This window comes from Hemibagrus wyckioides, linkage group LG20 (assembly GCF_019097595.1).
Source record: "Hemibagrus wyckioides isolate EC202008001 linkage group LG20, SWU_Hwy_1.0, whole genome shotgun sequence".
Taxonomy (NCBI): Eukaryota; Metazoa; Chordata; class Actinopteri; order Siluriformes; family Bagridae; genus Hemibagrus; species Hemibagrus wyckioides.
Window position 1 is genome coordinate 8399417 of NC_080729.1, and position 25275 is coordinate 8424691.

Here is a 25275-nt window from a genome sequence, read left to right on the forward strand (position 1 = left end):
CTTCTCCAGGGCATATGACCACTGTGGAGAGAGAGAGAGAGAGATAGAGAATTATGGAAGGATACAGTGCAATAAATTTGAGAACATAAAAGCAACAATTAAATGGGTTCAAGTCCTAGAAGCTGAAATGTAACTCAATCCCTAGGCATAATTTTAATCAGTTTGACTATTGATCTTTCCATAGACCCAAAAAAATCTGGTGCGTCCACGAATAGCAGCGTCTTGTTGTACAATGCCGATAGGTTTTGCACCTGCATAAATATAACTTGGCATTAAACTGGATGGTCAGTTGTTGGCCAGACTCCTGGGCTTCACGTCCAAGTTGAACCAAACATTAACACTCCCACGTTTGAGGACGACAGCTGTAGATCGTACAGCGCCAAGTCTGTGTGTGACTCGGGATGCTTTAACTAGCCTGCAAAATCAATGACCCTCAATCCCGCATAGAAAGCTGGTTACATGACAGGATTGCTGCACTTATTAAGGCATGACGAAGTGCGACCAAGGCAACAAGAACATTACCTGGCTCTGACTCTTGACTGTAAAATGATGTCAAGCTCGACAAAACACGCTTTATGGACAAACATGCGTAATTATTTTTCAAAATTTTCAAATCAGAGTGGTGTTTCCTCACAGGAACTGGGGCTTTACAGCCACCAGGTTGACAAAACACACACCCAAAACATGCGCAAACACACCAATTATAAAACTGAAGAGATTTCATATAATCTCGTCTTAAAAATTCAAGTGTCTGTCCACAGTACACACTGTTCTGATGTGTAGGTCTGTATGTTATTTGCTGAATTGTGATTGGTCAGAAAGTGTTGATTAATGTTATAATATATAAGCTCCTCCTATATTAAGCAACTCCTATGTTTAAATGAGAGATTATTTATTAACTGCTGATTCATTTCCTATACCAGCATACACGCTCATGTTTTAGTCTTTATTTATTTGCTCTGCACTGTCACTTGGATGAGTAACAGCTCGCTAGGCTGAATGTAAACACAGCTACTGTTGTACAAACCGGCAAGTTCAGCAAAACACAACTTGTGATGTAAATATGAAGCATGAAATTGTCAAATAGACTCAAAAATATAGCTATTTCAAGGAAAGGGTTTCAGGAGGCGTAGAGAATGTTTAATTGAACAGGACAAGCGAGTGGTAGGGAGAACACACACATGCACACACACATACACACACACAAAGAAAAGCTTTTATTGTTTGAGTAAACCTCTACAGATATACATTAATCCAGCTGTATGAGCTGATAGTGTGGCTGTCTTTCTTTTACTAACACACAAGACCTTACAAAACTGGAACCAATAGGAATCCAAGCCCTTTCTCACTCTGCTCGTCCGTCTCTCCTCTCTCCCTCGTTCACGTGCTTGGCTATAGAGGAGAGCTGAACAGGCTCTGCTCTGTTATCCTGCCTCTGGTTTCAGGTGCTATAAAACGCAGCTGAGAGAGAGAGAGAGAGAGAGAGAGTCCCTCTCAGCTCTGAGGCTTTTTTCTATTGTTAGCTCAGATTTGAGCGCCAGCTTCGGAGGCGCTCTGCAGACACTTGTGTAATTGCGGTGTTTACGGATTATATTTAGTCCACGTTTGAGCCTACATTAGACATTTTAAGAAGGAGGAAAGAAACAGTTTCGCCTCAACAGGGAAAGGAGGGGTTAGACCAAAATTCGGTCCACTGGAACAGATAAAGATGGCATTTTTTTCAAATGGAGTGGTGATTAATCTAGGCCTTACCATGAGTGGGTAATAAATGAGCAAAAGGGTACGTGGGAGACAAATGGGCTCGTTTCTGTTACTTTTCAACTTCCATCTATCTCACTTCAGTATCTAGATATTCTCCTATCTTTCCTTTATACAGAACTTTCTCTCTCTTTATCCTCCCTCCCTCCCTCTCTGCCTGGAACAAACCCCGTCTCTGTAGTCGGCACACGGGCATTCCCCGACACGCCGCTCAGCCACAAACACCCCTGACATCCATCCCTTGACCCCTGACCTTGCAAAGTCAGCGCTTTTTTTTTTAGTGTGTGCAGGTGGCTGGACCTGCCAAAGGAGAGGGAGGAGATGTGAAAAACATGACATTATATATACACACCAAACAAAAATAAAATCTCCAGGTTCACAGAAGCTATTAGAGCACAAGGTGGAGTCTGTTTTAATTCCAGGTCCTGAGGTGAGGCGTTATTTCCGTTGGTCAATCAAGGCAAAGGGTTGCATTTGACAGCCCGAAATGGAGCCGTTTGATCACTCGAGCCTCTATTTAAAACTGAGCGGTGTCCAAAATAGAAGCTTTCCTTAAGTCAACTTCCTCCCTTGGGTAAAAAAAATGTATCGGTGTGCTCGTATCAAAGATGGTGGTTTCTTCCCCTCTCTTTCACTCCTGCTGCTATTTCTATCTCTCACTTCTTGTAAATTGTGCACTCGAGATGATTTTGTGAGAAGAAAGCGAAGATAAACAGGCTTGTCTGCTTCAAGGTTGGTGCCTTTGAACTTTTACTCTTATATACCTTTTTCAAACAAGGGTTGCGCTGAGCTTGGACCTGCTCCGCTGGCCGCGAAACGAAAGCATTTAAAAATAATAGTGCTCCATCTATTCTTCTGCAAACATGGTGGCGTGGCCAGGCTTTAGAGCTCTCTAGAGGAGACGGGTGACTCACAGATGGAGCGCAATGTATACACCAGACTGCAATGAGCCAAGACACATGATAGCAGGCCGAGCAGCACTTTTTGGATTTGTGCTTGCCTAATGCTTCTAACACATTGTGCCATTAGACTCCTGCTGCACAAGATAGAAGTGTGTGTGTGTGTGTCTGGAAAGTAAAGAAGGACGGTACGTGAGCATATAAAAGAGTGAGAGTGTATGAATGTGTGCATTGCCTCCAGCGAGCATTTAAATCATACAGATGTACAATAATAATGGCCTCCATTGCAACTGGATAATCCTGTACAGCACTTGTGTATTGTGTGTGTTTGTGTATGTGTGTAGTTTTTCCACATGGAAGAAAGGACAAAAGCGCTGCTAACCTCCTGTCCTAGTGTCCCCTACACGACCTCTCCTTCTCACTTTCACTCCTTTCACTCTTTCTTTCTGCAGTCCTACACTATGTCATCATTATTTGAATATATTTCTTAAGTGTGTGTCTGCGTGTTACTCCAGGGCCGTGTTCCACCACATTAGGGTTCGAGATAAATTTGCACTTACATCCATCAGACATTTTTCCCCACTTCCATTTTTTTCCCCCACTACTAAAAATCCCCGTGAAGGGAATTTGAGGAGTAATGAATAATCATGTCATATTTACAATGCTCACATGCTCGCCGTGACCGTGGGTGGTTATTGAACGTCTATTTGTGCGTGACGAACAGAGGAAAACTCCTTTATTAGCCCAACTCTGAATTAGACTTGGCTTAGACAGTACACACATCCTAACTGACTGGCAGGTTTTTCCCAGAGATATTCCATTATTTCTTGCAAATAAGCTTCATTTTCTTAATGGCCTGTATTTAAGTATGTTTAGACCAAAAAAAAAAAAAGCCTAAAAAGCTCAGCTTCAGCTCCATGTTGAAAAATTCGAGGCGGATGATGAACCTGATGAAGATTCTTTTTAAAGGACTTTTATCTCACTTCCTATATTCATAAATCACTGTAATTGTGTTTATAAGTTTAATAAGTAAAAGTAAAAAAAAAGCATTTCTGTGTGTTTAGGATGTGAAATAAAACAGAATTACTGTTTCTACATTACCAGTTAATTATTTTCAATAATTTGTAATAATTTCATTAAAAAAATATTTTATTACAGCACTAAAATGTCAATTATTATTATTATTATTATTATTATTATTATTATTGTTGTTGTTCTAGTTATTTATTACAACGTCATACTTTTATCCGTTTCTAGTTACATTTAATGTTTCGTGCTTCAGGTTTTTATGTTTAAGTTAATACGACAAAGAAAACACAGCTTCTAGCTTACAGAGAAACTGGAAAGACTCACACTTTGGTCCGAGGCAGAAAACGAAGACACGGTAAACTCCTTCCATCGATGTTACAGCAAGCTTTTCGTTTTCTTCGTTAAATAGCAGTAGGTTTCATTTTTTTTAAAAAAAATCTGCTTTAATTTTATATATATATATATATATATATATATATATATATATATATATATATATATATTCTATATAATATAGTAATATATTTTTTTGTTTGCTTGCTAACAATTATTATTATAATTATTTTAAAAATAATAAATCTAAATATTAAAAATCTAAATATTAAAAAAACTATTACAGCAGTTTTTATTACATTTTTTTTTTATTTATTGGGCGCAAAGATTTATTTTGCTGCACAAAGTGGATGGTTGAGAGTTTGAACCTCTGCATTGCCAAGTTGCCCCTGAGCAGAGCCCTTAAGCCTCAAGCGCTCAGCTCCGTTAGACGTCACACTGCATAAAGCCGTCTGCCAAATGAGTAAAATGGAATTAGTTTATGAGTAACACTATACTGTACATTGTACTGAGTTAAACTGGGTTCTGGGACAACAAGTCTGTTAAAAATGCCCAAGAGTTTATACTTCACCAAGGTATAAAATGGAACGCTGAATCTTAACAGCATACGGTGGGCGTCAAAGTAGAATTTATAAACAGAGCTGCTACTATGCTTAACCTGAACAATGGCGACAGTGAGCTCTATATGACATGCCGGGTGAAGCAGCAAGTCTACACCGTGTACGTGTGTTCGTGTTTCAGCGTGTCAGGTGGAAAGCTTTACGGTTTCGGACGTTTTATGAAACACGGCCGTGTGGTTGGAGAAAGGTGAGATCATCCGAGATCATCTTCACATGCTTGCTTTATCTCCTCCTAAGCTCGGTAATATGGAAATGAAAACGTGTTAACAATCTGAGATTCGAGGCAGCGTAGATTTTACTCTCACTCTCACACCCTGGAGTGTTTTCCTTCTCAAAGTGCTACTGTTGAGTGGTTGAGAACATAACGATTGCACTCAGGTTCGAGCAGAGGTCTTGGTGCGGGAGTCTAGTGATTCTAGTGCCGTTCAGCTGTAATCAGAAAGTGATTCCAAAAAATGTTCATTTTGGGTTGCAGCACATTTTTCTAAACTGAGCTACAAGGCCAGAGCTGTAGTGCTACAGAAAAGTGACCAATGAACAAAAAATAAATTAATAAATACTAGATGCAGGAAACACAATGGTGATTATAAACCTCTTATTATTATTATTATTATTATTATTTCTTTAGCACCTGTTCTTGTTAAATTTTTGTTTTTTTTATTTTGTTTTTATTTCTGACCAATAAATGACCTCATGCCCCTCAGCCAAGCTTTTTTTCCACCCAATTAATTTCCCCACTTAATTTGATTATAGCCAATTCCCAACATTCAGCTGGTTATCATATGCAAGCTACCGCTCACGGAGGGTGATGACCAACACGTGCTTCCTCATCGACACGTCTCCTGCTTATACCGTATCCCAGGACAGCAGAACACACTCTGTAGGAATGCGCATTCTGCCCTCTTCCTCATACATGAGTTCAAGAAAAGCAATCTGCTTTCAAAATCTGCTGAAAAGCTAATGCTTCAAACAGCAAACTATCAATCTATCAATCTATCTCCTTACACATATACATAACACTGTTTCTTAAAGACAAAATTTGTTTTAAACCTGTGATATAAGATATCTGAGTGATATTTGTATTCACTTCACAAACTAACCCCAGTGCATCCGGGAGTGTTTCCTGTTTATACGTGTAGAGATCACTTCCTCATCACAGAACGTCTTTCCTCATTAATGAATTAATTATCCCTTCATCTACCTCCCCTCCATGATCCTATAATTCCTAGATCATCTTCTTCGCTTGCAGTAAAACCTTAGTAATAAGTAAGCTGTACGTTCTAGAGCACGTTGACTGATTATACTTGAAGTGCAACTGGAACCACAACTCAGAAATCTGGAAATTAGTTTATAGCTCAGAGCTTCATACACTTCAGGGCTGAGCTTCATTTTAACCACAGGGATATACACAGCTACTTAGACTTTTATTATCTGGATCCGAATCTGCGTCTTCTTCCAATGCTGTATATGTTCCAGAGACTTGAATGCCAAATGCACAAATAAAATGCACACAGATGGGCGTACACACACTACAGACACACACACACACACGCACAGGACTCTCTCTCTTACTTTGTCAACGCTGCTGCCCTCTTTTGGGGGAGTCTCCTTCCTTTGCATTGTGTTTTTTTTTCTCTTGCTGCACATACGTTTGCTATTAGGATTGGCAGGTGCTGCTTCTCCACGCTGTAGCCTTATTAGAGCGAGAGAGAGGAAAGGACTGTAAACTCCAGCTCAAAGGCGTGCTCTTGCTCTCTCAGTCATTCTATCGCTTTTTTTCTTTTCCCTTAAGACTAGGAACAACGCACCGGAGCTGCAATCTGCAGCCCGGATGTTATAACCTTGATAAGGCCGGAGGATCTTTGACATGCTGTAAAGCTCAAATAAAAACCCAAATCCCAAACCAAACCCCCTTTTTTTTTTACCATCTCTCCCTCAAGGTGCATGGAGTGTAACAGCTTAATAATCACACTTTATAAACGTTTTTTAACAGAGTTCAACGACTGCCCTTAGGCTTCCTTTACAAGGCGGGTTTGAGTGTTTTTTTAACGCCTCGGCACAGGAAAAAATCCTCGCTAGTTGTAATCACAGATGAGGCAAGTCGAGCTGATGTTGAAAAAAGAAAAACGGTCTGCTACACTTTGATTAATTTTCTATCACAACGGCTCTGACAGGAAGTCGGCTTGATCTTATTTTGAGATTATACTGTTCCTTCTAATATTGTATCGTTTCTATGGTAACAGGGACTCGTGTGGTGATCGGATTTGAGCTCGGATGAGAAAGCGGCCAAAACTACAACACTAGTCTACAGCACACTACAGTATATGATTTATATCTCTTAAGAAAAGGATTTAACTGAAAAGGGGAAAATGTGACAATGTGCTAGCATCTTAGCTGTGCAAGCTAATAGAACTAGCTTTATTTACTCACTAGAGGCACCACTACATACCAATATACACTATATTGCCAAAAGTTTTGGGACTTTACATGCACATGAATGTAATATGGAGTTGGCCCACCCTTTGCAGCTATAACAGCTTCAACTCTTCTGGGAAGGCTTTCCACAAGGTTTAGGAGTGTGTTTATGGGAATTTTTGACCATTCCTCTAGAAGAGCATTTGTGATCAGGCAATGATTTTGGACGAGAAGACCTGGTTCACAGTCTCCACTCTAATTCATCCCAAAGGTGTTCTATCGGGTTGAGGTCAGTCAAGTTCCTCCACACCAAACTCGCTCATCCATGTCTTTATGGACCTTGCTTTTGGCACTGGTGTGCAGTCATCTTGGAACAGGAAGGGGTCATCTACAAACTACATCTACAAACTGTTCCCACAAAGTTGGGAAAATAAAATTGTCCAAAATGTCTTGGTATGCTGAAGCATTAATAATTCCTTTCACTGGAACTAAGGGGCCGAGTCCAACCCCTGAAAAACAACACCTGAATTCAGTGATTTGGAGGGGTGTCCAAAAACTTTTGGGAATATAGTGTATATCCACATAAAGTCGGAGGAATCGTATAGCTTTATCACTTTTCGGCTTCATTACCTAATTTGGTTGGAAAAAGTAAAGTCGCTTGCCATGCTTGGTCATGCTGTCAATCATGTAGATAAAAACCCTAAATAGTCGGCTAAGACTTAGTCACGTGCTAGTGTGAACAGAAGATATGTCTAATAATAAACACATTTAAAACATGTTTTCTAACAAAAACAACAACAAACAATCACTGATAGGAACATGTATGGTGGATGTGTGCTAAATAAATACTGAATAAATGCTGAAGTTTTCAGTAAGGAAATGTTTAAGTTGTCATTTAGGGAAGGAGTCTCCAGTGTTAACACTCTGTTACAGTCAGAAGCAAACTACTGCACCATGGGAAAGTCTTCGTATAAAAAAATACGACATGCGATTCCTTCATAACAAATAAGGCAACTGTAATATCTGGCAACCCGATAGTACTAAAAGCATAAAGAGGAATAAAACACTTTGCGATTTTGTTATAGAAAAAAAATTCTTGTGCACTTTTGAAGAAAATGAAATACTAATCGTTTACTACACATTTACCTACAACAGACCCGAGAAATACAAGGAATCTGAAGAGACAGAAAACGGAGAATGATTTTATTTAGAACGAAGATGACAGAGCAGAGAATGAAATTTAAATCTAGTCCTTCCCTTTCTTTCCACCTGGACTGTGTCTGTGTGTGTGTGTGTGTGTGTGTGTGTGTGTGTGTGAGAGAGAGAGAGAGAGAGAGAGAGAGAGAGAGAGAAAGAGAGAGAGAGAGAGAAGAAGGGGTTAATGACACATGCTGGAGTCTAATGGTTCCCTGTAGAACTATCTGCTGATTCAGCCCCATTACATCAGCCACGTTAAATATGTCTGTGCTGACCGAGAAAAGCCTGCTCTGCTTCTCCTCACGAGATGCTAATCGGCAGGGTGGCATGTGACACACACACACACACACACACGGGTAGTGTTTACACATACTGTCAGGCGGAGGGGAGGCTTGCGCTCGTCTAGTGGTATAAATTAGGAGAGCTTGGCCGGAGAAGCCCAGCTGGCGCACACACATTTGGCAACACAATGCTTACATGTGTGCGTACACCAAACTCACCATGCAATGCACAGCTACACGTTTTATTATAGTGCCTCTTGCCATCTTCAGTCAAACCCTCGCATACAAGGCACTCCATTTCGGAATACACTGGTGTCTCTGTGTGAAGCAGCAAGGGGTTACGTGCACAAGGCATCTCTGAAAACTCACCTAGTGCTTTACGGTCTACAGAGCGGAATGGTGTGACTGAGGAATAAATCAAAATCAGCCTCTCAACATGCAACAGTCTGTAGATTTAGAAAATCCATTCCTGTCCTTGCCACTCGCTGAACACAAAAGCGCCTTGTAAGGTGACGTTGTAAAAGTGTAAGGTGAAATATGTAGCTGTTGTAAATATCTACTCATGTGCTGACTTGCATTAAAATGTTGCATCTTACAGTATATTATAGCTTCTGTTATGGATTTACCGACAACTACATAAGAGATTTTGGAATATCTTTTCCTTCAGGATTTTTTATTTATTTTTTTATTTTTATTTTTTGATAGACTGCCGAATTCTCAAATCTGATTGGTCAGAAAGTGCTGATTAACTTTAAATAACAGCAGCATTGACAATACTGCTGACTTGTGCTTAAAGGCTATCGTTGCTATGGTAAGAACTCCTTCCAGTGTATGGTGTTCTTGTTCTTCATGTTCTTACTTAAGAAAGCAATTGTTAATGTGGAGGCGTCCGTTTATGTCACATAACGGAAAGGAGTCTCCGGTGTCACAGTAAAAGACACACTTTCTGTTTCCCGTGAACATGAAATACTATGGGATTTTAGTCTAAATAATTCTAATAAGGAGGAAGAGGAAAACAAGAGGCTAGTGAGAATGTGAAAGCTTAGCGGTTAAGGTGGTGGACTTCTGAAAAGGTTGCGAGTTCAAATCCCAGGTCCACCTAGCTGGGCGCTTGAGCAAGGCATTTAAACCTCATGTGCTCAGGTGTATAAAATGTAAGTTGCTATGGATAAGGGGGTCTGTCATATTATTTCTTGGGGGATTTGGTAGTTTAGTGGTTAAGGTGGTGGACTTCTGATCCGGTTGTGAGTTTGAATCCCAGGTCCACCAAGATGCCACTGCTGGGCCTGGGAGCAACTTGCTCTGAATAAGGGTGTCTGCCAAATGGTGTAAAGAGGAAGAGCTTCTATAACGCAAGTGATAACAGGAACAAACTTGTTTTTGTGAATGTTCCACATCCTTAAATTAAAACAGTTCAAGTTTATAATGTGTTGTTCATGACCACACAAGAAATCCTAATCTTTGGCTGTGGTATAAAAGAAATAAAATACTTCAGGATGTGTTGTTATAGGAAAACAATTCACTTCCAGGTTGTAACAGTAACTTCGCTTCACACCACTTATACATATAGTGTTTTATTGTAAATTCCATATTTTTCAGTGTGATGCCACGTCTCTGAATCCGAACGAATCAGCTTGCATTTTATCACCTAATGTGGATCGTCTTTTAATTTAGTTCACTGAATGCTGATCATCAGGAGCTATTTTTTAACTTTAACAGTAAAACATAAGCAGGCTGTATTTCTTGTAGAATTTAACTTTTTATAAACGGACAAGGTTTTTTGCGTTCTTGTGATAATATTTTAAAAAACTGATCTTTGGGAACTGCTTAAAAACAGTGTAAAAACAGTAGCTAGAGTAGTTTGTTTGGCTGCATCCTAAACTAGATATTACTCAAACAGAAATAAACAACAAATCTTTATACATAACATCATTATGACACAGATTCTGGTACAATCTTCTGAGATAAAATGTATTTTTGATCACACACACACACACATATTATATATATATATATATATATATATATATATATATATATATATATATATATATATATATATATATATATATATATATATATATATCACTGCCCCCTGCTGGTAGGGAAGTTATTTCGATTCATGCAGACATTGTTTTTGAAGTGCAAATTTTCTCAAAAGATGGAAAGCAACAGAAAATGATCATCATTTTGCTTTGGGTTGATGGCAGCTACAAAGCAGCAGGGTCTATGTTTCTTCAGCCTGTTTTTTTTTATAGCACAGTCACCTCAGCGCTTCTTATCTCAACAGCTCTGTCCAATCCACTGTTATCACACTACATACTCCCGGATGGAAAAAAAGAAAGTGAGAGTAAAGCGTGCGAGTAAAAAGAGTAGGAGGAGGGAGTCAGGGGGTGAGGGGTGTCAAGAGAAGGGAGTCTCCTCATCAATCTCTCAGTAAATTAGAGGAGCTTGTAAATGTCGCTTTGCACTGACCCCTGAGAGCCGGGGTTGGTTGGGTGGGTGGGTGGGGGGGCGGATCCAGCTTGATGGACTCTGCGCCCACCTGAAGAAACGCCTGTAATCCAGCGTAGTTGTGCTGAAAACTGATTTGTATTATTGTGTAGGCTGTGCTGTTCAATCGCTTGCTGAAATGGTATGGTTCCATTTCTCACGTTCCACTTGCTGTCGAATACTTTGACTCGATTCACGTCTCACGAACAGAAACTTCTCACACTCACGTCAGCCCATGGCGAAATGCTTTGATCACAGAAACTGCTGCGGAGTAACAACAACTGGCCCGTAAATATAAACCAGACTTCACAGTTACGTCATATTTCATAAAACCATTGTATTTGTGGTATTTGTGGCTGCTGTGTTGAAAATATCATAACACATGCAACAGAATAATACTCCATCCAAAATGATATTAATGGACTTTCTCTGTTTGGAGAAATATATATTCTCTATAATGCTTCCTGGTCCTTAAAAGAGGGGTCTATAATTTTGAGTTACAAAGATGAAAATTACAGCCTATTTCTTTATTATTGATTTCTTCTAGTCATTTTAACTGGTCACTTAAATCAAACCTTAATAACTAGCTCAACAACAGCTTGAACCCAATACACAAGATCTCTCTACAGTGGAACCTCAGCATACAAATTTTCTCCTTAAGAACTGAAATTTTGCAAGATATTTGCATCGGCATACGAAGCAATTTTCGCTTACGAACAAACCGAACCAAACCAAACGCCGGCTTTATCAGTGGAAAGCCAAGCGAAGTCAACCGAAGCAAGTTTACGGATTCTTTTCCAGTCAGCGAAAGCTACACTATATTGCCAAAAGTATTCGCTCACCTGCCTTGACTCGCATATGAACTTAAGTGACATCCCATTCCTAATCCATAGGGTTCAATATGACGTCGGTCCACCCTTTGCAGCTATAACAGCTTCAACTCTTCTGGGAAGGCTGTCCACAAGGTTTAGGAGTGTGTTTATGGGAATTTTTGACCCTTCTTCCAGAAGCGCATTTGTGAGGTCACACACTGATGTTGGACGAGAAGGCCTGGCTCTCAGTCTCCGCTCTAATTCATCCCAAAGGTGTTCTATCGGGTTGAGGTCAGGACTCTGTGCAGGCCAGTCAAGTTCCTCCACACCAGACTCTGTCATCCATGTCTTTATGGATCTTGCTTTGTGCACTGGTGCACAGTCATGTTGGAAGAGGAAGGGGCCAGCTCCAAACTGTTCCCACAAAGTTGGGAGCATGGAATTGTCCAAAATGTCTTGGTATGCTGAAGCATTCAGAGTTCCTTTCACTGGAACTAAGGGGCCAAGCCCAGCTCCTGAAAAACAACCCCACACCATAATCCCCCCTCCACCAAACTTTACACTTGGCACAATGCAGTCAGACAAGTACCGTTCTCCTGGCAACCGCCAAACCCAGACTCGTCCATCAGATTGCCAGATGGAGAAGCGCGATTCGTCACTCCAGAGAACGTGTCTCCACTGCTCTAGAGTCCAGTGGCGGCGTGCTTTACACCACTGCATCCGACGCTTTGCATTGCACTTGGTGATGTATGGCTTGGATGCAGCTGCTCGGCCATGGAAACCCATTCCATGAAGCTCTCTGCGCACTGTTCTTGAGCTAATCTGAAGGCCACATGAAGTTTGGAGGTCTGTAGCGATTGACTCTGCAGAAAGTTGGCGACCTCTTCGCACTATGCGCCTCAGCATCCGCTGACCCCGCTCCGTCAGTTTACGTGGCCTACCACTTCGTGGCTGAGTTGCTGTCGTTCCCAAACACTTCCACGTTCTTATAATACAGCTGACAGTTGACTGTGGAATATTTAGGAGCGAGGAAATTTCACGACTGGATTTGTTGCACAGGTGGCATCCTATCACAGTTCCACGCTGGAATTCACTGAGCTCCTGAGAGCGACCCATTCTTTCACAAATGTTTGTAAAAACAGTCTGCATGCCTAGGTGCTTGATTTTATACACCTGTGGCCATGGAAGTGATTGGAACACCTGATTCTGATTATTTGGATGGGTGAGCGAATACTTTTGGCAATATAGTGTATTTTTGGGTTGCTGGGACGGCTTATCTGCATTTACATTATTTCTTTTTTTTTAATCAGGATGTTTATAACACTTTAGTACATTTTACTGATTGAAAAGCTATTAGCAGCTGGCGGATCTCGGCTAAACAAGCTAGTTCATGCTAATGTTTTATTGCCCTACTATCACAGATTCCTCAAGTTCCTTTTATTTCAGTGTTTGTTCAGCACAAGGTTGTAATCTGGTGCTTAAGCCATTATATAAGCTGTTATTTTTGGAATCTCTTTCGCAGGATTATGTGTTCAGTGACAGTTCATGAGCCATATGTTGCTAGCATGTAACCTAGGTTCCATAGTTCACGTTTCACGTTTCACGGACGATCCTTACCAAAACAGCCAGCAACATCCATCGCTGATAACGATGTTCAGAAACATGATCATTATTAAAGTGTATGATTTCTCTCTTTGAATAACGGCGTTATCAGTGATTTTGCGTCACTGCTAAATTCAAAAGTAAAAACATCTGCTGTAAGAAGGTATGGAAAATACAGGACATATGCAGCATACGCACACTTCTCAGGTTGTGTCTATCCACACTTGGTCATCGGGAGATCTAGCAAAAGGCTGTTTAAAGATTTAAAGCTGGCAAGAGAGGCTTCGAAAAGGAAACCCTGTGGAACAAGTAATGGCTCTTTAAGCTGTTTAGTTTTTTATTCTTAGATAATGCCAGAGCAGGCTTGGGATAAAGTGCAGAAGTGTGTGTGTGTTTTGTTGAACTGAAAGCAGCAGAACCTCAGCCTGACCTAAAATAATATGAAAAACAAAACACAGCTAAGGGGGGTTGGCAGACTGCATGTCAACTGCTGCAGACGATGTGCATCTAATGTACTGAGCTTTATAATAAAGCCTGACCCACTGCGTTAAATTACACACTATCAAACGCAACGAGCGCTCCAGCCCATAAAAAAGACCTGCTCCGAAACGTCCCATGGCACCGCCGTGTCTGAGCTTGCCTAATCTCAGCGAGATTCACTGCCATGCTTTATCCTTCTATCTTTCTATCCAATATCTGAAAGAGAGAGCGAAAGAGAGAGAGAGAGAGGAGCCCCGCAGACCCACGCACAGTAAGCCTCATAAAAATGCAGCCAACCGCAGACATCAAATATTCATCCTCAGATGATAAGATACATCAGAGTTAGTCGAGTCTGGGCATTCCTCGATGATGCGAGCGCAATTCGGCTCCATTAGGAATCTTGTGTCTCTTAAAGCCCACGCAGTAAATAAGTTCTCCTTCTCAAAGACTCTTGGCTTTACAGCGAAATACAAAGCGATTATTACTCGACTTCTAAGTGCTGCCAAAGCAACTGTGTCATAAAACAGATTAGGCTTGTAAGAAGTGGAGTCGTAGTTCATTGTCTTTGTCCAAAACCTCTTGATTAACCCCGCCTCTCACTCCCACTCTCTTTGTTTTGGCAGTACGTCCACTCCAGCGAGGGCATTCTGAAGTTCACATACAGTGCTACAATAACTCAGGAGCTGTGTGTGCGCGTGTGCATGTGTGTGTGTGTGACTGACTTTCGTGTAGCTAAACAAAACCTCATCCATAACCTGAGCAAGGTGACACTATAGTCCATCGAAACATACATTTCACACCTTGCTCATTGTTTAGGCCAAACCACAAACCTTTGAGAGGATTTCGAACAGACTGAACGAAAACAACAACAAAAAAAAATCAATTGGCGATCAAATGTCAACAAGTGCAGACGAATGTGTTCAACTACCACACGGGTAAAAGGGAGCGGCTGTGCTTCTATCAAATCCACATGAAGATAAAGAGATGGTTAGGAAAGCGGGTGCATCCTCGGTCATGTGGAATTGGTTTGTAGTGATTTACCTTTTTTATATGGAATAGTAAGAACATTAAGCTGTACTGCACTCAGGCAAGACTGATTTGTAGTACAGAACATTATTTGTTCGTTATAAATTATGTTTAAATGCATTCCCTGGTTCGATGAATTGTAGTTTACATTAAAAAAGCTCCAGGAAGGATTCTGAGGAGTCGTGTGTGTGTGTGTGTACTGAGATGTCCAGTAAATATGAATACTATTTAATATATAAGGGATATGCTATTATAGGAAAATAATCAATCAAAAGGTCAAGTGTTTGATTCTCCTTACACCTCATCAATTTGCCAATGAATCATTTTTTCTATGAAAGAGTTGTATGTTTTATCCATTTATAGTCACACTGAATTAAAGATTAAAACACATAAAAACAGTCTACATTGCACTTCAAGTCTTAGTAAACAGAGATTAGAGCAAAAACTGGCTTATATGGTTAAAGTGCAATTATAATAATAACAACATGGAGCGCACTACCCCAGAGCTGATTTTCCTAAGACAGCATATTCTGTGCCGTTTTAATCCTCTTTAAACAAACTAAAAAAATAATTAGTAACTGTTATTACTAGCTTTATAGCAGCTGTAAATTTTCTTAAAGTTGATCAGGCAAAACAAAAACAAACAAAAAAAAAACCTTTTATAAAGCACTAACACTAGAGACTCCTTCCTTAAATGTTAAATAAACATTTTCTTCCAGGAACTTCCACCAGATCAATGATTATATGTTTTCTTTGGTAAATAATGTTTATAATGTACTTTTATATATTATATATATATATATATATATATATATATGCGCACACACACATGAGCACACACATGCACTGTTATAGAAAATCAACACCTTCTGACCAATCAGTTTTTCAAATTCAATAGTGCTGTGGTATGACTTACAAATTTCTCTAACTTAATACATGAGCTCACAGGAGGAAAGACAAAGAGAAAATGAGAGCATGAGTGAGAGAGAGAGAGAGAGAGAGAGAGAGAGAGAGAGAGAGAGAGAGAGGGAGGGAGGGAGGGGTAATGATCCTCACATGGCTACACACTCGGCTTCAGTCTCAACACTGTAACCATCCACACATGGCCGCTCCCCTGGGACTCATCAGCAGTGCCCAGCTGTGCGCTGGCCAGCAGAATTCAATTAGCACCACTGCACGCAGAAGGGTTCGGCTCGGCTCAGCGCAGAATCAGGGCCTAGCTTATTCTTTCAGCTTCAATACTTCAAGCCTCACACTTGCTCCAGCCCTCACGTCTACTTGTTGCACTGTTCTTTCCGGGACGTTTGCATCACGGTGCATCAAGTCTTCAGCAGAACATGGCAGACTATGCTACAGTGTACTAGCACTGGACGACTGGTAGGACTGAGGGAATGACAGCATGGTCAGGAATAGCACCAACAAACGCAACTTTCAATAACGTGGACGTGAAACAGAACAGCGCCTGCGTTCTCTCCTAATGCTGCAGGTTTATAGAACATAACTACACTATTAAGTATGAACTAAAAGACCTTTATTACGCATGTGTAATACTAAACAGGTCTGCTCTCCAAGAGCAATATGAGCGCAGCCTGGCCTCTTGGTCTCCTCTCTGTCAAGGGTGAAGGCTAAATTAAGGGAGGCCCCTGGAGGCCTGCCAAAGGGGTGAAAAATTAAACCCCGGGTGGGTCAAAGAGCAAAGGTCAGGTCTGAGTGGGGGAGTAGGGGGTAGGTTAGGAGGTTTAACTGACATTGGGTGTATCAGCTTAACTTGGTGGGAGCTTTTAGAAATTGCACTAAAAAAATTCAATTTGCGATTTACTTTTTCACTGATGCTCTGATAAGTGTATAAGTGAATTTTTCCATCTGTGAGGAAGATGGACAGAACAGGACTGTCCAATGAGAGGAAAACAGACAGGAAAACTATTCCATCCACTGTCAAGCGCAGCACATCCCTGAATCCAGTTCATCATACAGCCAGCCATCATCCCCCTCCAGGATTTCACAAAAACCGATACACAATCAAACACATGTCCACGAGATTCAGAAGAGCTTGAAATTTTTCAAATTGACCGCAGATCGTCCAGAGATTTGGGCCAAGACACGTCATGTGACCTTATCACATCACGCATTCACCCAAAGCTCTCTTTGATTCGCATGCGTCGAACAGCTGAGTACAGCGATCATAGAAAGCAGTTACATATGTCTTCGCCGGTAGGAGTTTAAAAGGAGCATCCTGTGTTTGCAATTTCAGCAATTCAAGTGGAAAGATGCACACAAAACTCCATAAGATGCATCTAAAAACGCTGCAGCAAAATAATTTTTGGCTGCAAAAAAGCACAAGAATCTTCAGAAGAAATGATTTGCAGATGGTTGTTCGGAACAGAAAAGAAAAACAAACATGGTTCCTGTAGGAGCACAGTATAACTTTGCACTATAGCTCCGGTTCTCTTGGCAGAACAGACAATCCAATCGAGTTTCCACAACAATCTTTTCTTTTAGTCCCTTTTTTGTGCTAGATAGCAGAAACAGACGTGATAGACAGCTGAATTTGGGGATTTTATTCAAGCCACTTGTTCGTGTAGTGATGAAAGTTTGTGTAGTGTGACTTGTTCAGCAATTCTGAGATGTTTAAAGATGGCACTAAAGCATCTTTACATTTTCTTGCCACTTTAAATAAGGGTGAAATGGCTTTTTCTAGAAAAATGCTATCCATGAAGTATTTGTTAAAATGAACCTCTAATCAAATGCCCTAGACAAATCTCTCTGTAGTAGCATTAAAACATGCTCATGGAGTTCTCATACCATGTCACTTGTGACTGCTGGAGAAATCTTCAGTATGAAATCCATCAAGCTAGACCGACGACAACAAAGAAGTGGTCCTCCGAGTGCTTCGTAAAGGCCATTTGACGAAGTTAAATCAAAGCATGAGATGAATATTAAATAAATATTAAATATTGTTATGGCTTACATTTTATACTGCTACGAAAAAAATAACACACAACCAGCCACTCCCACCCCAAGAGACTGCTACATGAGCAGCTCATTACTTAGTGGTGAGCGAAACACGACAAGCAAATTACAGCCTTTGGGAAAAGCAGCTAATAAATTAATCAGCGTCAAACGTCAGAGCTGTTGCTGTCGGTGTGGTGTTAAGAAATAGTGGCCTGGGCCTGAGGGAAAAGTTAAGCTTTAGTACACAGACTTTCTTCCATTTTCCTCGTTTCTTTGTCCCGTGATAATAATACAGCTGGCAGCATTACGCATCCAGGAGTTAATGCAGGGGTTAAGCGAGGAAGAGTGCCGTCCAGGAGTCCGTGGATACGGCCCAATTCCCAAGCCAAAAGTTAAATCAAAATGGAGAGCAATGTGTTTTAGTAACACTAAAAGGTAACTTTACTGCAATCAAACAGCAGCCTCAGATCGTTTGTCACACCTCCGCTCTGTGGCAAGAGAAATTGCGCCAATCTACATCCGAGATTAAAGAAATCACTTGAGTGTGAATTAATGCTCTGCTTATCAGGCTGAAAAATCACAAATGTAAGACTTGGCTGTTGCTGCCAAGTTGATAACTGGCAGCTTTTCAAAAGCACGTCCCCACGAGCAGTCCAAGCAATTAAACATAGACAAATTTGCAGCTGAGGGTGGGAAAAAAAAAAAAAAAAAAATCTGCAAAGCTTTGCTTTCTTTTGCACATTTACACTTCAATCTCAGCGAGCCTATTTCTGATTCCGTGGAAATACTCAATTGCGAGTTGGGATGGTTTCTACTATAGTAATCAACTTACACAGGGATTTGTATGGTGATGGAGTGTGTTTAACATTCTTGGAAGGAGTCTCCAGTATCAGTGCTTTATAAAAGTCAGATGTAAAATAGCTCTGTAAAATAGTATAAAAATAAATGAAAAATTGGAAAAATAAGTTTTCCGATATGGGAGTGTGTGTGTGTGTGTGTGTGTGTCAGGGTTTCACAGAAAACATGACAAAACGGCATTTTTATCTTAAGAATTTCAAGACAGAAAAAAAAGGGAAGTTGGTGAAGCTTTCGTGAACATTTCACGACCTTGAACGTAATTACTAGCAAATCAGAATGAGTTTCTTTTAATGACTGCACTAAAGGTAATGATTATAAGTGCATTTACAACATTAAAAGTAGCTATACATGGATAAAAACTACAAAAAAATAGTTTATTTCAGTGAATGCACTAAAATGATTAATTCTAAGTGCATTTACAACATTAAAAGTAGCTATAAATGGACAAAAACTACCAAAAAATGTGTTTCTTTTAATAAATGCACTAAAAGGAATAATTATAAGTGTATTTACAACATAAAAAGTAGGTATAAATGGATATAAACTACCAAATAATGTGTTTCTTTTAATAAAAGCACTAAAAGGAACAAGTCTAAGTGCATTTATAACATTAAAAGTAACTCTGCATGGATAAAAAACGACCAAAGATTGTGTTTCTTTTAATAAAAGCAACAACAGGAACAATGCTACATACATTGTCAACATTAAAAATAACTATAAATGGATAAAATGTGTTTTATTTAAAATACTTTTTCTATATATTTGCTATAAATTGACTTCAGGACATGCAAATATGAAAATAATTAACCTTAGGGAGTTCACGGGAACTCAATTAGCTCTGGGACGCATTACGCTGCTGTCATTGATTGTTTTCCTGCGGCAGTACACCTCAAAGTGGTTCATTCCTAACTCGAGCAATGTTTTAATATATCGGGAATACAACAGAGTTTTTGCTCTGGGGGTTGATGTGAACTTTACCGAACGTGAGGCATAATTTTAGTTTTTAAATCTCTCAGCCATTTGCTTATAGATCATAATCCTCACCAAGTCACCAAGTCCTGCTCCCTCACGCTCTCTCTCTGACATGTTTGCCTTGTCTGTGAAGGTACTGATTTAATGGCCCAGGGAGTAATGACTCTGCCAGAGGGGCTGGCAGACCAGTGTCTGAGGCTGTCATTTATCTCTCTCCCTCCCCCACTTCACCCTTACAGAAAAGGGGAAAGAAAAAGTGAGAGACACGCATTCAGAGAGAGAGAGAGAGAGAGAGAGAGAGAGAACTGCCACATTTAAACATTTTATAGGACCAGTCCACCCAGAACAGCTGCTTTGCCAACTATAACGGATAGCTCCAGTTTGCCTGCTTGCCAGTGGTGCTCTGCGTGTTTCTTTCACTTTTACTCAGCTGTATTTAAGAAAGCGAAGCTCCAGAGATGTGTACGTCTAAAAATATCCAAATCAGCACAAATTAAAACAATCATCTATGTGAATATATCACGATGCAAAAAGGGCTGTCAATAGATAAATAGGATACAAGATATGTACAGTACAGGACACAGGATTAGTCTTCGAAGCTGCTGTCCCAGATCATATTTTTGTCATACGTATTAAGTTGTGCATGCTTCTCGGTCACCTGAAGAAGAATATGTAGGTGTACAATGACGATAAAAAACCAACAATAAATAGTGTGGAATAATAATAAAGTGTGGACTAATTTAACTGGCTAAGAACATCCTGGAGAGTTAAACATGTCAAAGCCTCTTTTTAGGCAAAGTGTAGGCTGATAAATGTGCGTCTGTCAAATGAAAAACTTTCCTCGAGTTCTGTCTCCTTTGGCCTTTTTCACTATTCCACCTCTTTTGCTGCCTAATGCTTGAGGGAGGAAGGGAGAGCGAGTAAGAGAGAGAAAGAGAGAGAGAGAGAGAGAGAGAGAGAGAGAAGGACGGAGAAGCCCAACCCAGTTGCCTAGGGAGAAAACTGCTGCTGACTCAGGACTCTCTTTGTTTCGCTGCGCTCTCCTTTCGCCTCTCTCACTCGCTCTCTCTCTCTCCGTCTCTGCTGTCCAACCCCTCCACATCTGCTGTTTTTCCACACAGTTGTGCTCTCTCTCTTTCACACACACATACACACACAGCCCCCCTTCTCATGTCGATTTAATAGTGACGCTCTCTCCATCTGCACGGCTGGGGCTGAGCTCTCGTGTGATGAAAACAGATAAGTCCCAGAAAAAAAACTCATAAATCTGCACTCATCTCTCTCTCTCTCTCTCGCTCTCTCTCTCTCTCTCTCTCTCTCTCTCTCCCACCCCCCCACCCCCAAAACCTTCTTTCATGCTTCATTGACGGCACCCTCAGTTCAAACGGCGCTAGCTGTCGGTCCGCTTTCCAGACGCCCTGCACGCACTGGCACGGCACTATTTTTAAGCTTTCTGGAACCTTCAACATCTCAGAATTGGACCAGATCTTTGTGACCTTGCAACATACAAACACCAAGATTTCAGCACGATTTGTGACACCCACTTTGCCAAAGCGACAGAGTGAAGCCACAGATAACCACAAGTTTATCTTCTCACTGCGTTTTTTTTTCTCTTCTTCTTTTTACAGACTTACACAAGCAGCTATCTCTAACCTACAAAAAGGAGGAAAAAAAAGTGAAGGGGGGGGCATGCCGAGGCTGCACTTCTTGCACGAAAATCACAGCATGAGACATTAAATCACTGTTCTGTGGCCCAATTCTAGGCTCTTCGTGTCTAGCAGCAAATAACCTCTAAATTATAACTGATACCAGCAGTTTCGTTCTTGCTTGGCAGTCGGGAGCTATAAATTTGGCATGCAGGTACAACAAGTTATCTCTTCGAGATTACGGTGAGGCTGTAGAGAAAACCGATATAGGTCAGTCTGTCCTACAGGAACATTGTCCACTAGGGACTAGTCGGAGCTCACACTTTTTATTTGCTAAAAGTCTAAAATGACCTCTTTGGAGGTAAATATAACCTCGCTGTAACATTTGTTCTGGCTAATTAGTGGACAGCAGGCCACATTTCCAGCCCGGAGAGAAAGAGAGGAGGCGAAATCATCCATCACACCGTTTGCATTTAGCCCCTGACATTCAGCAAACGATGTGGCCGAGGGCCGGGGTCAGCATGCGAGACACTGAACTCCAGCTTTGTTATCGTTGGAAGAGAGACACGCTTCATTTTTGAGCTCGGGCTTAGTTTGGGTTTGTAGCGCGCAGCACGGCAGGAGCAGAAGAAAACTGAAAGCAAAACTGGGGATGCGCGCACACACATATACACACACACACACAACCATACACACACATATGGAACAGCTTTAGCTCATACAACGGGAGCAACATGGCTATTAAGAACCATACACAGAATTAGTGATTCCTACACCAGCTTTACACACTCACCTTCTCCACCAATGTACACAGAGCTTAGAAACATAAAGATCTGCTAGTTTGGGTTGATTTTGGTCAAAAAGCATTGATTAATTTCTTTTAACAGCAGTAATTCTATCTGCGAGAAGTTTATATTAATGCACTCATTCTCATAGGTTATCGTTTCTATAGTAACAACTAACAAAGGGACTTTTATTATTGTTATATTTTATATTTTATTATTGCTCCTAAATAAATAAAAAAATACAAATTGTACAAGTTTTCTGGAAGGAGTCTCCAGTGTAACGGTTGATACTAGAACATATAGTAACAAGGGCGTTACAGTGGAACCTCGGCATATGAATGCCCTCCCTTACGAATTTTCAGAGATTTGCATCGGCATACAAAGCATTTTCGGCATACGTATGAACTGAACCGAACCAAATGGCAGCTACGCGTACATCCGGGAGACGTTCAAAACTTGTTTGCGTCACATGGAAAGCCAAGCGAAGCCAACCGAAGCAAGTCTTACGAATTTCTTTTTCAGTCAGTGAAAGCTGTTTGGAAAGAGTCAACCCACGATACCAACATGGCCTTCAGCACGCGTTCAAAATCTAGGTGATTTTTCGCACGTTTTTTTGTTGACAGATTGGTGGCGTGGGTGGTCTGTTCTATTTTTAGCCTAAGCTTGGTGGCACGACTTCCTGTGAGGACCGTTGACATGAAATGCTTGGATTGGGTCAGTTCTACAGTTACCCATACGCTTCATATTCGTAATATTGGTCATATTTTTAGTCGGCAGGAAAGGATTATGTGCATTTATATTATTTCTTATGGGAAAATTTGTTTTGCAATACAAATATTCGCCTCAAGAACTTGCCTGTAGAACGAATGCTGAAGGTTCGGGTTACCTTGCAGTTGTGCAGTTATTGAAAATGAATCAAGAACATCTGACCAATCAGAATCAAGAATTCTATGAAAACTGTGGTGGAGTTAGAACAGTATGCAGCTTTACTGTGCAATGAATGGAGACTCACTGTGTGTGTGTTAGAGAGAGAGAGAGAGAGAGAGAGAGAGAGAGAGAGAGAGAAGAGCTTGCAGAATGAGTCACACTTGTTAGTAGGGGTGACACGGTGTCACGGATTGTGACAGAGCCCAGACGCTAGACACCAGCTGCAGCCACTCGTAAATAGACTGTTGTCTAGAGGGCACATGTGTGTTGGCCCCCACACTCTTTCATACACACACACACACACACACACACACACACACACACACAGATATGCCTGCACTCTCAAATTGGCACAAAAAAACATCAGAACACACTTCATCCAAAATATGCACATGCAGACAGCTTACTGTGTCACGGTCATTCACCTAGACAGTTTTACACACACACATACATACATGTGTGTATATATATATATATATATATATATATATATATATATATACACACACACACTGAGATACACACACACATACATATATATATATATATATATATATACACACACACACTGAGATACACACACACATACATATATATATATATATATATATATATATATATATACACACACACACACACACACACACACTGAGATACACACACACATACATATATATATATATATATATATATACACACACACACTGAGATACACACACACATACATATATATATATATATATACACACACACACTGAGATACACACACACATACATATATATATATATATATATATATATATATATATACACACACACACTGAGATACACACACACATACATATATATATATATATATATACACACACACACACACAGATACACACACACATACATATATATATATATATACACACACACACACTGAGATACACACACACATACATATATATATATACACACACACACTGAGATACACACACACAGAGGCACACACACAGACAGACACAAAACACAGACAGACACATACACATAGACACACACACAAAGGCGCGCACACACACACACACACACACAGAGTGTAACAATGCGGTTCAAATTCAAGCCTGCAGGAGTAAATGTAATTTAAGTTAATTTAACACTCGTGAGTTTAATGTACAACTTGAACTTGACTTCAGTAACCCTAATCAGTAGGACCCCTTGTTTGTGGTTAAGGTTGCCAGTTCCTGCCCTTAAGGGGGGTTAGGATCAGGGCAGTGTCAGGCTAAGTGTGCAAGTACGCGCGCACACACACACACACACACACTATCACATGTCTGCAAGCTTATCTGTGCAGTGTCACTATGTTAGAAGGTATATGAGCTCCTAAATGTATAACTAGTAATCCACATGTCTATAGATGCCCCAGTGCACACTGGATAGGAAGCAGAAGAGAAGGCGGGTGGAAAGGGGGCAGAGGGGGGCAGTCTGCCCTTGGCGGCTAAGTGGAGTCCTGCTGCAGGTGAAGGGTTAAACGAGCCGGGCTTTCCTGCTGAGCCAGCACTCTGCCAAGTGCAAGGTTTCATTGTAGTAGATACGGAATGAAACTCCTGCCCATTAGTCATGGAAGTAACGCTGAGGCTCCTCACGGGTTGTTAACCATTTCACCACCACACTCATAAAACACACTCACACACACACACACATACATACAGACTGCTGGATCCAAATCAGCACTTTGCACGTGTAAACATGCTGCCAACTTTTAAAAAATTTAGAAAAACGCAGGAAAAAAAACTATCATCTATCATCTATCACAAAGATGACATCTATCACAAAGGCGATAGATGTTTGGTTCTCGTTTCTCAGTACTATGACAATGGATTTTTTTGGATTATCAACTTTAAGAACAACTTTAAGAACAACTTTAAGAACAACTTTATCAACTTTAAAAACAAACAAAAAAAAGTTTACTGACGGAATGAGATTTTAGAGCTACTATAATATTAACGATAATGGATATTAGTATAAGGATTGTATCTTGTTGATGTTTCACAACATTAAATACAATAAGTTCAGTCACTTTCTCTCTCCAATAAATAACAAATTGTAAGCATTTCTAGTATATGGTGCTTGTAGATTTTTCCTATAACATCCCATTTGTTTGATTTTATTTCTTTATGGCACTTATGCTGACCTGTCCAGTGTGTA

General features: G+C 40.4%; 1 protein-coding gene across 1 annotated transcript in view; it reads right to left on the reverse strand.

Annotated features, from left to right (window-relative positions):
* ift80 (intraflagellar transport 80 homolog (Chlamydomonas)) overlaps positions 1 to 25275 on the reverse strand; it is a 69917-nt gene that overhangs the window by 22453 nt on the left and 22189 nt on the right. Inside the window, exon 9 of the mRNA XM_058418285.1 lies at positions 1 to 21. This exon is cut by the window's left edge and continues 159 nt beyond it. Coding sequence (XP_058274268.1) covers positions 1 to 21 — 21 coding nt within the window. The remainder of the gene's footprint in view (positions 22 to 25275) is intronic.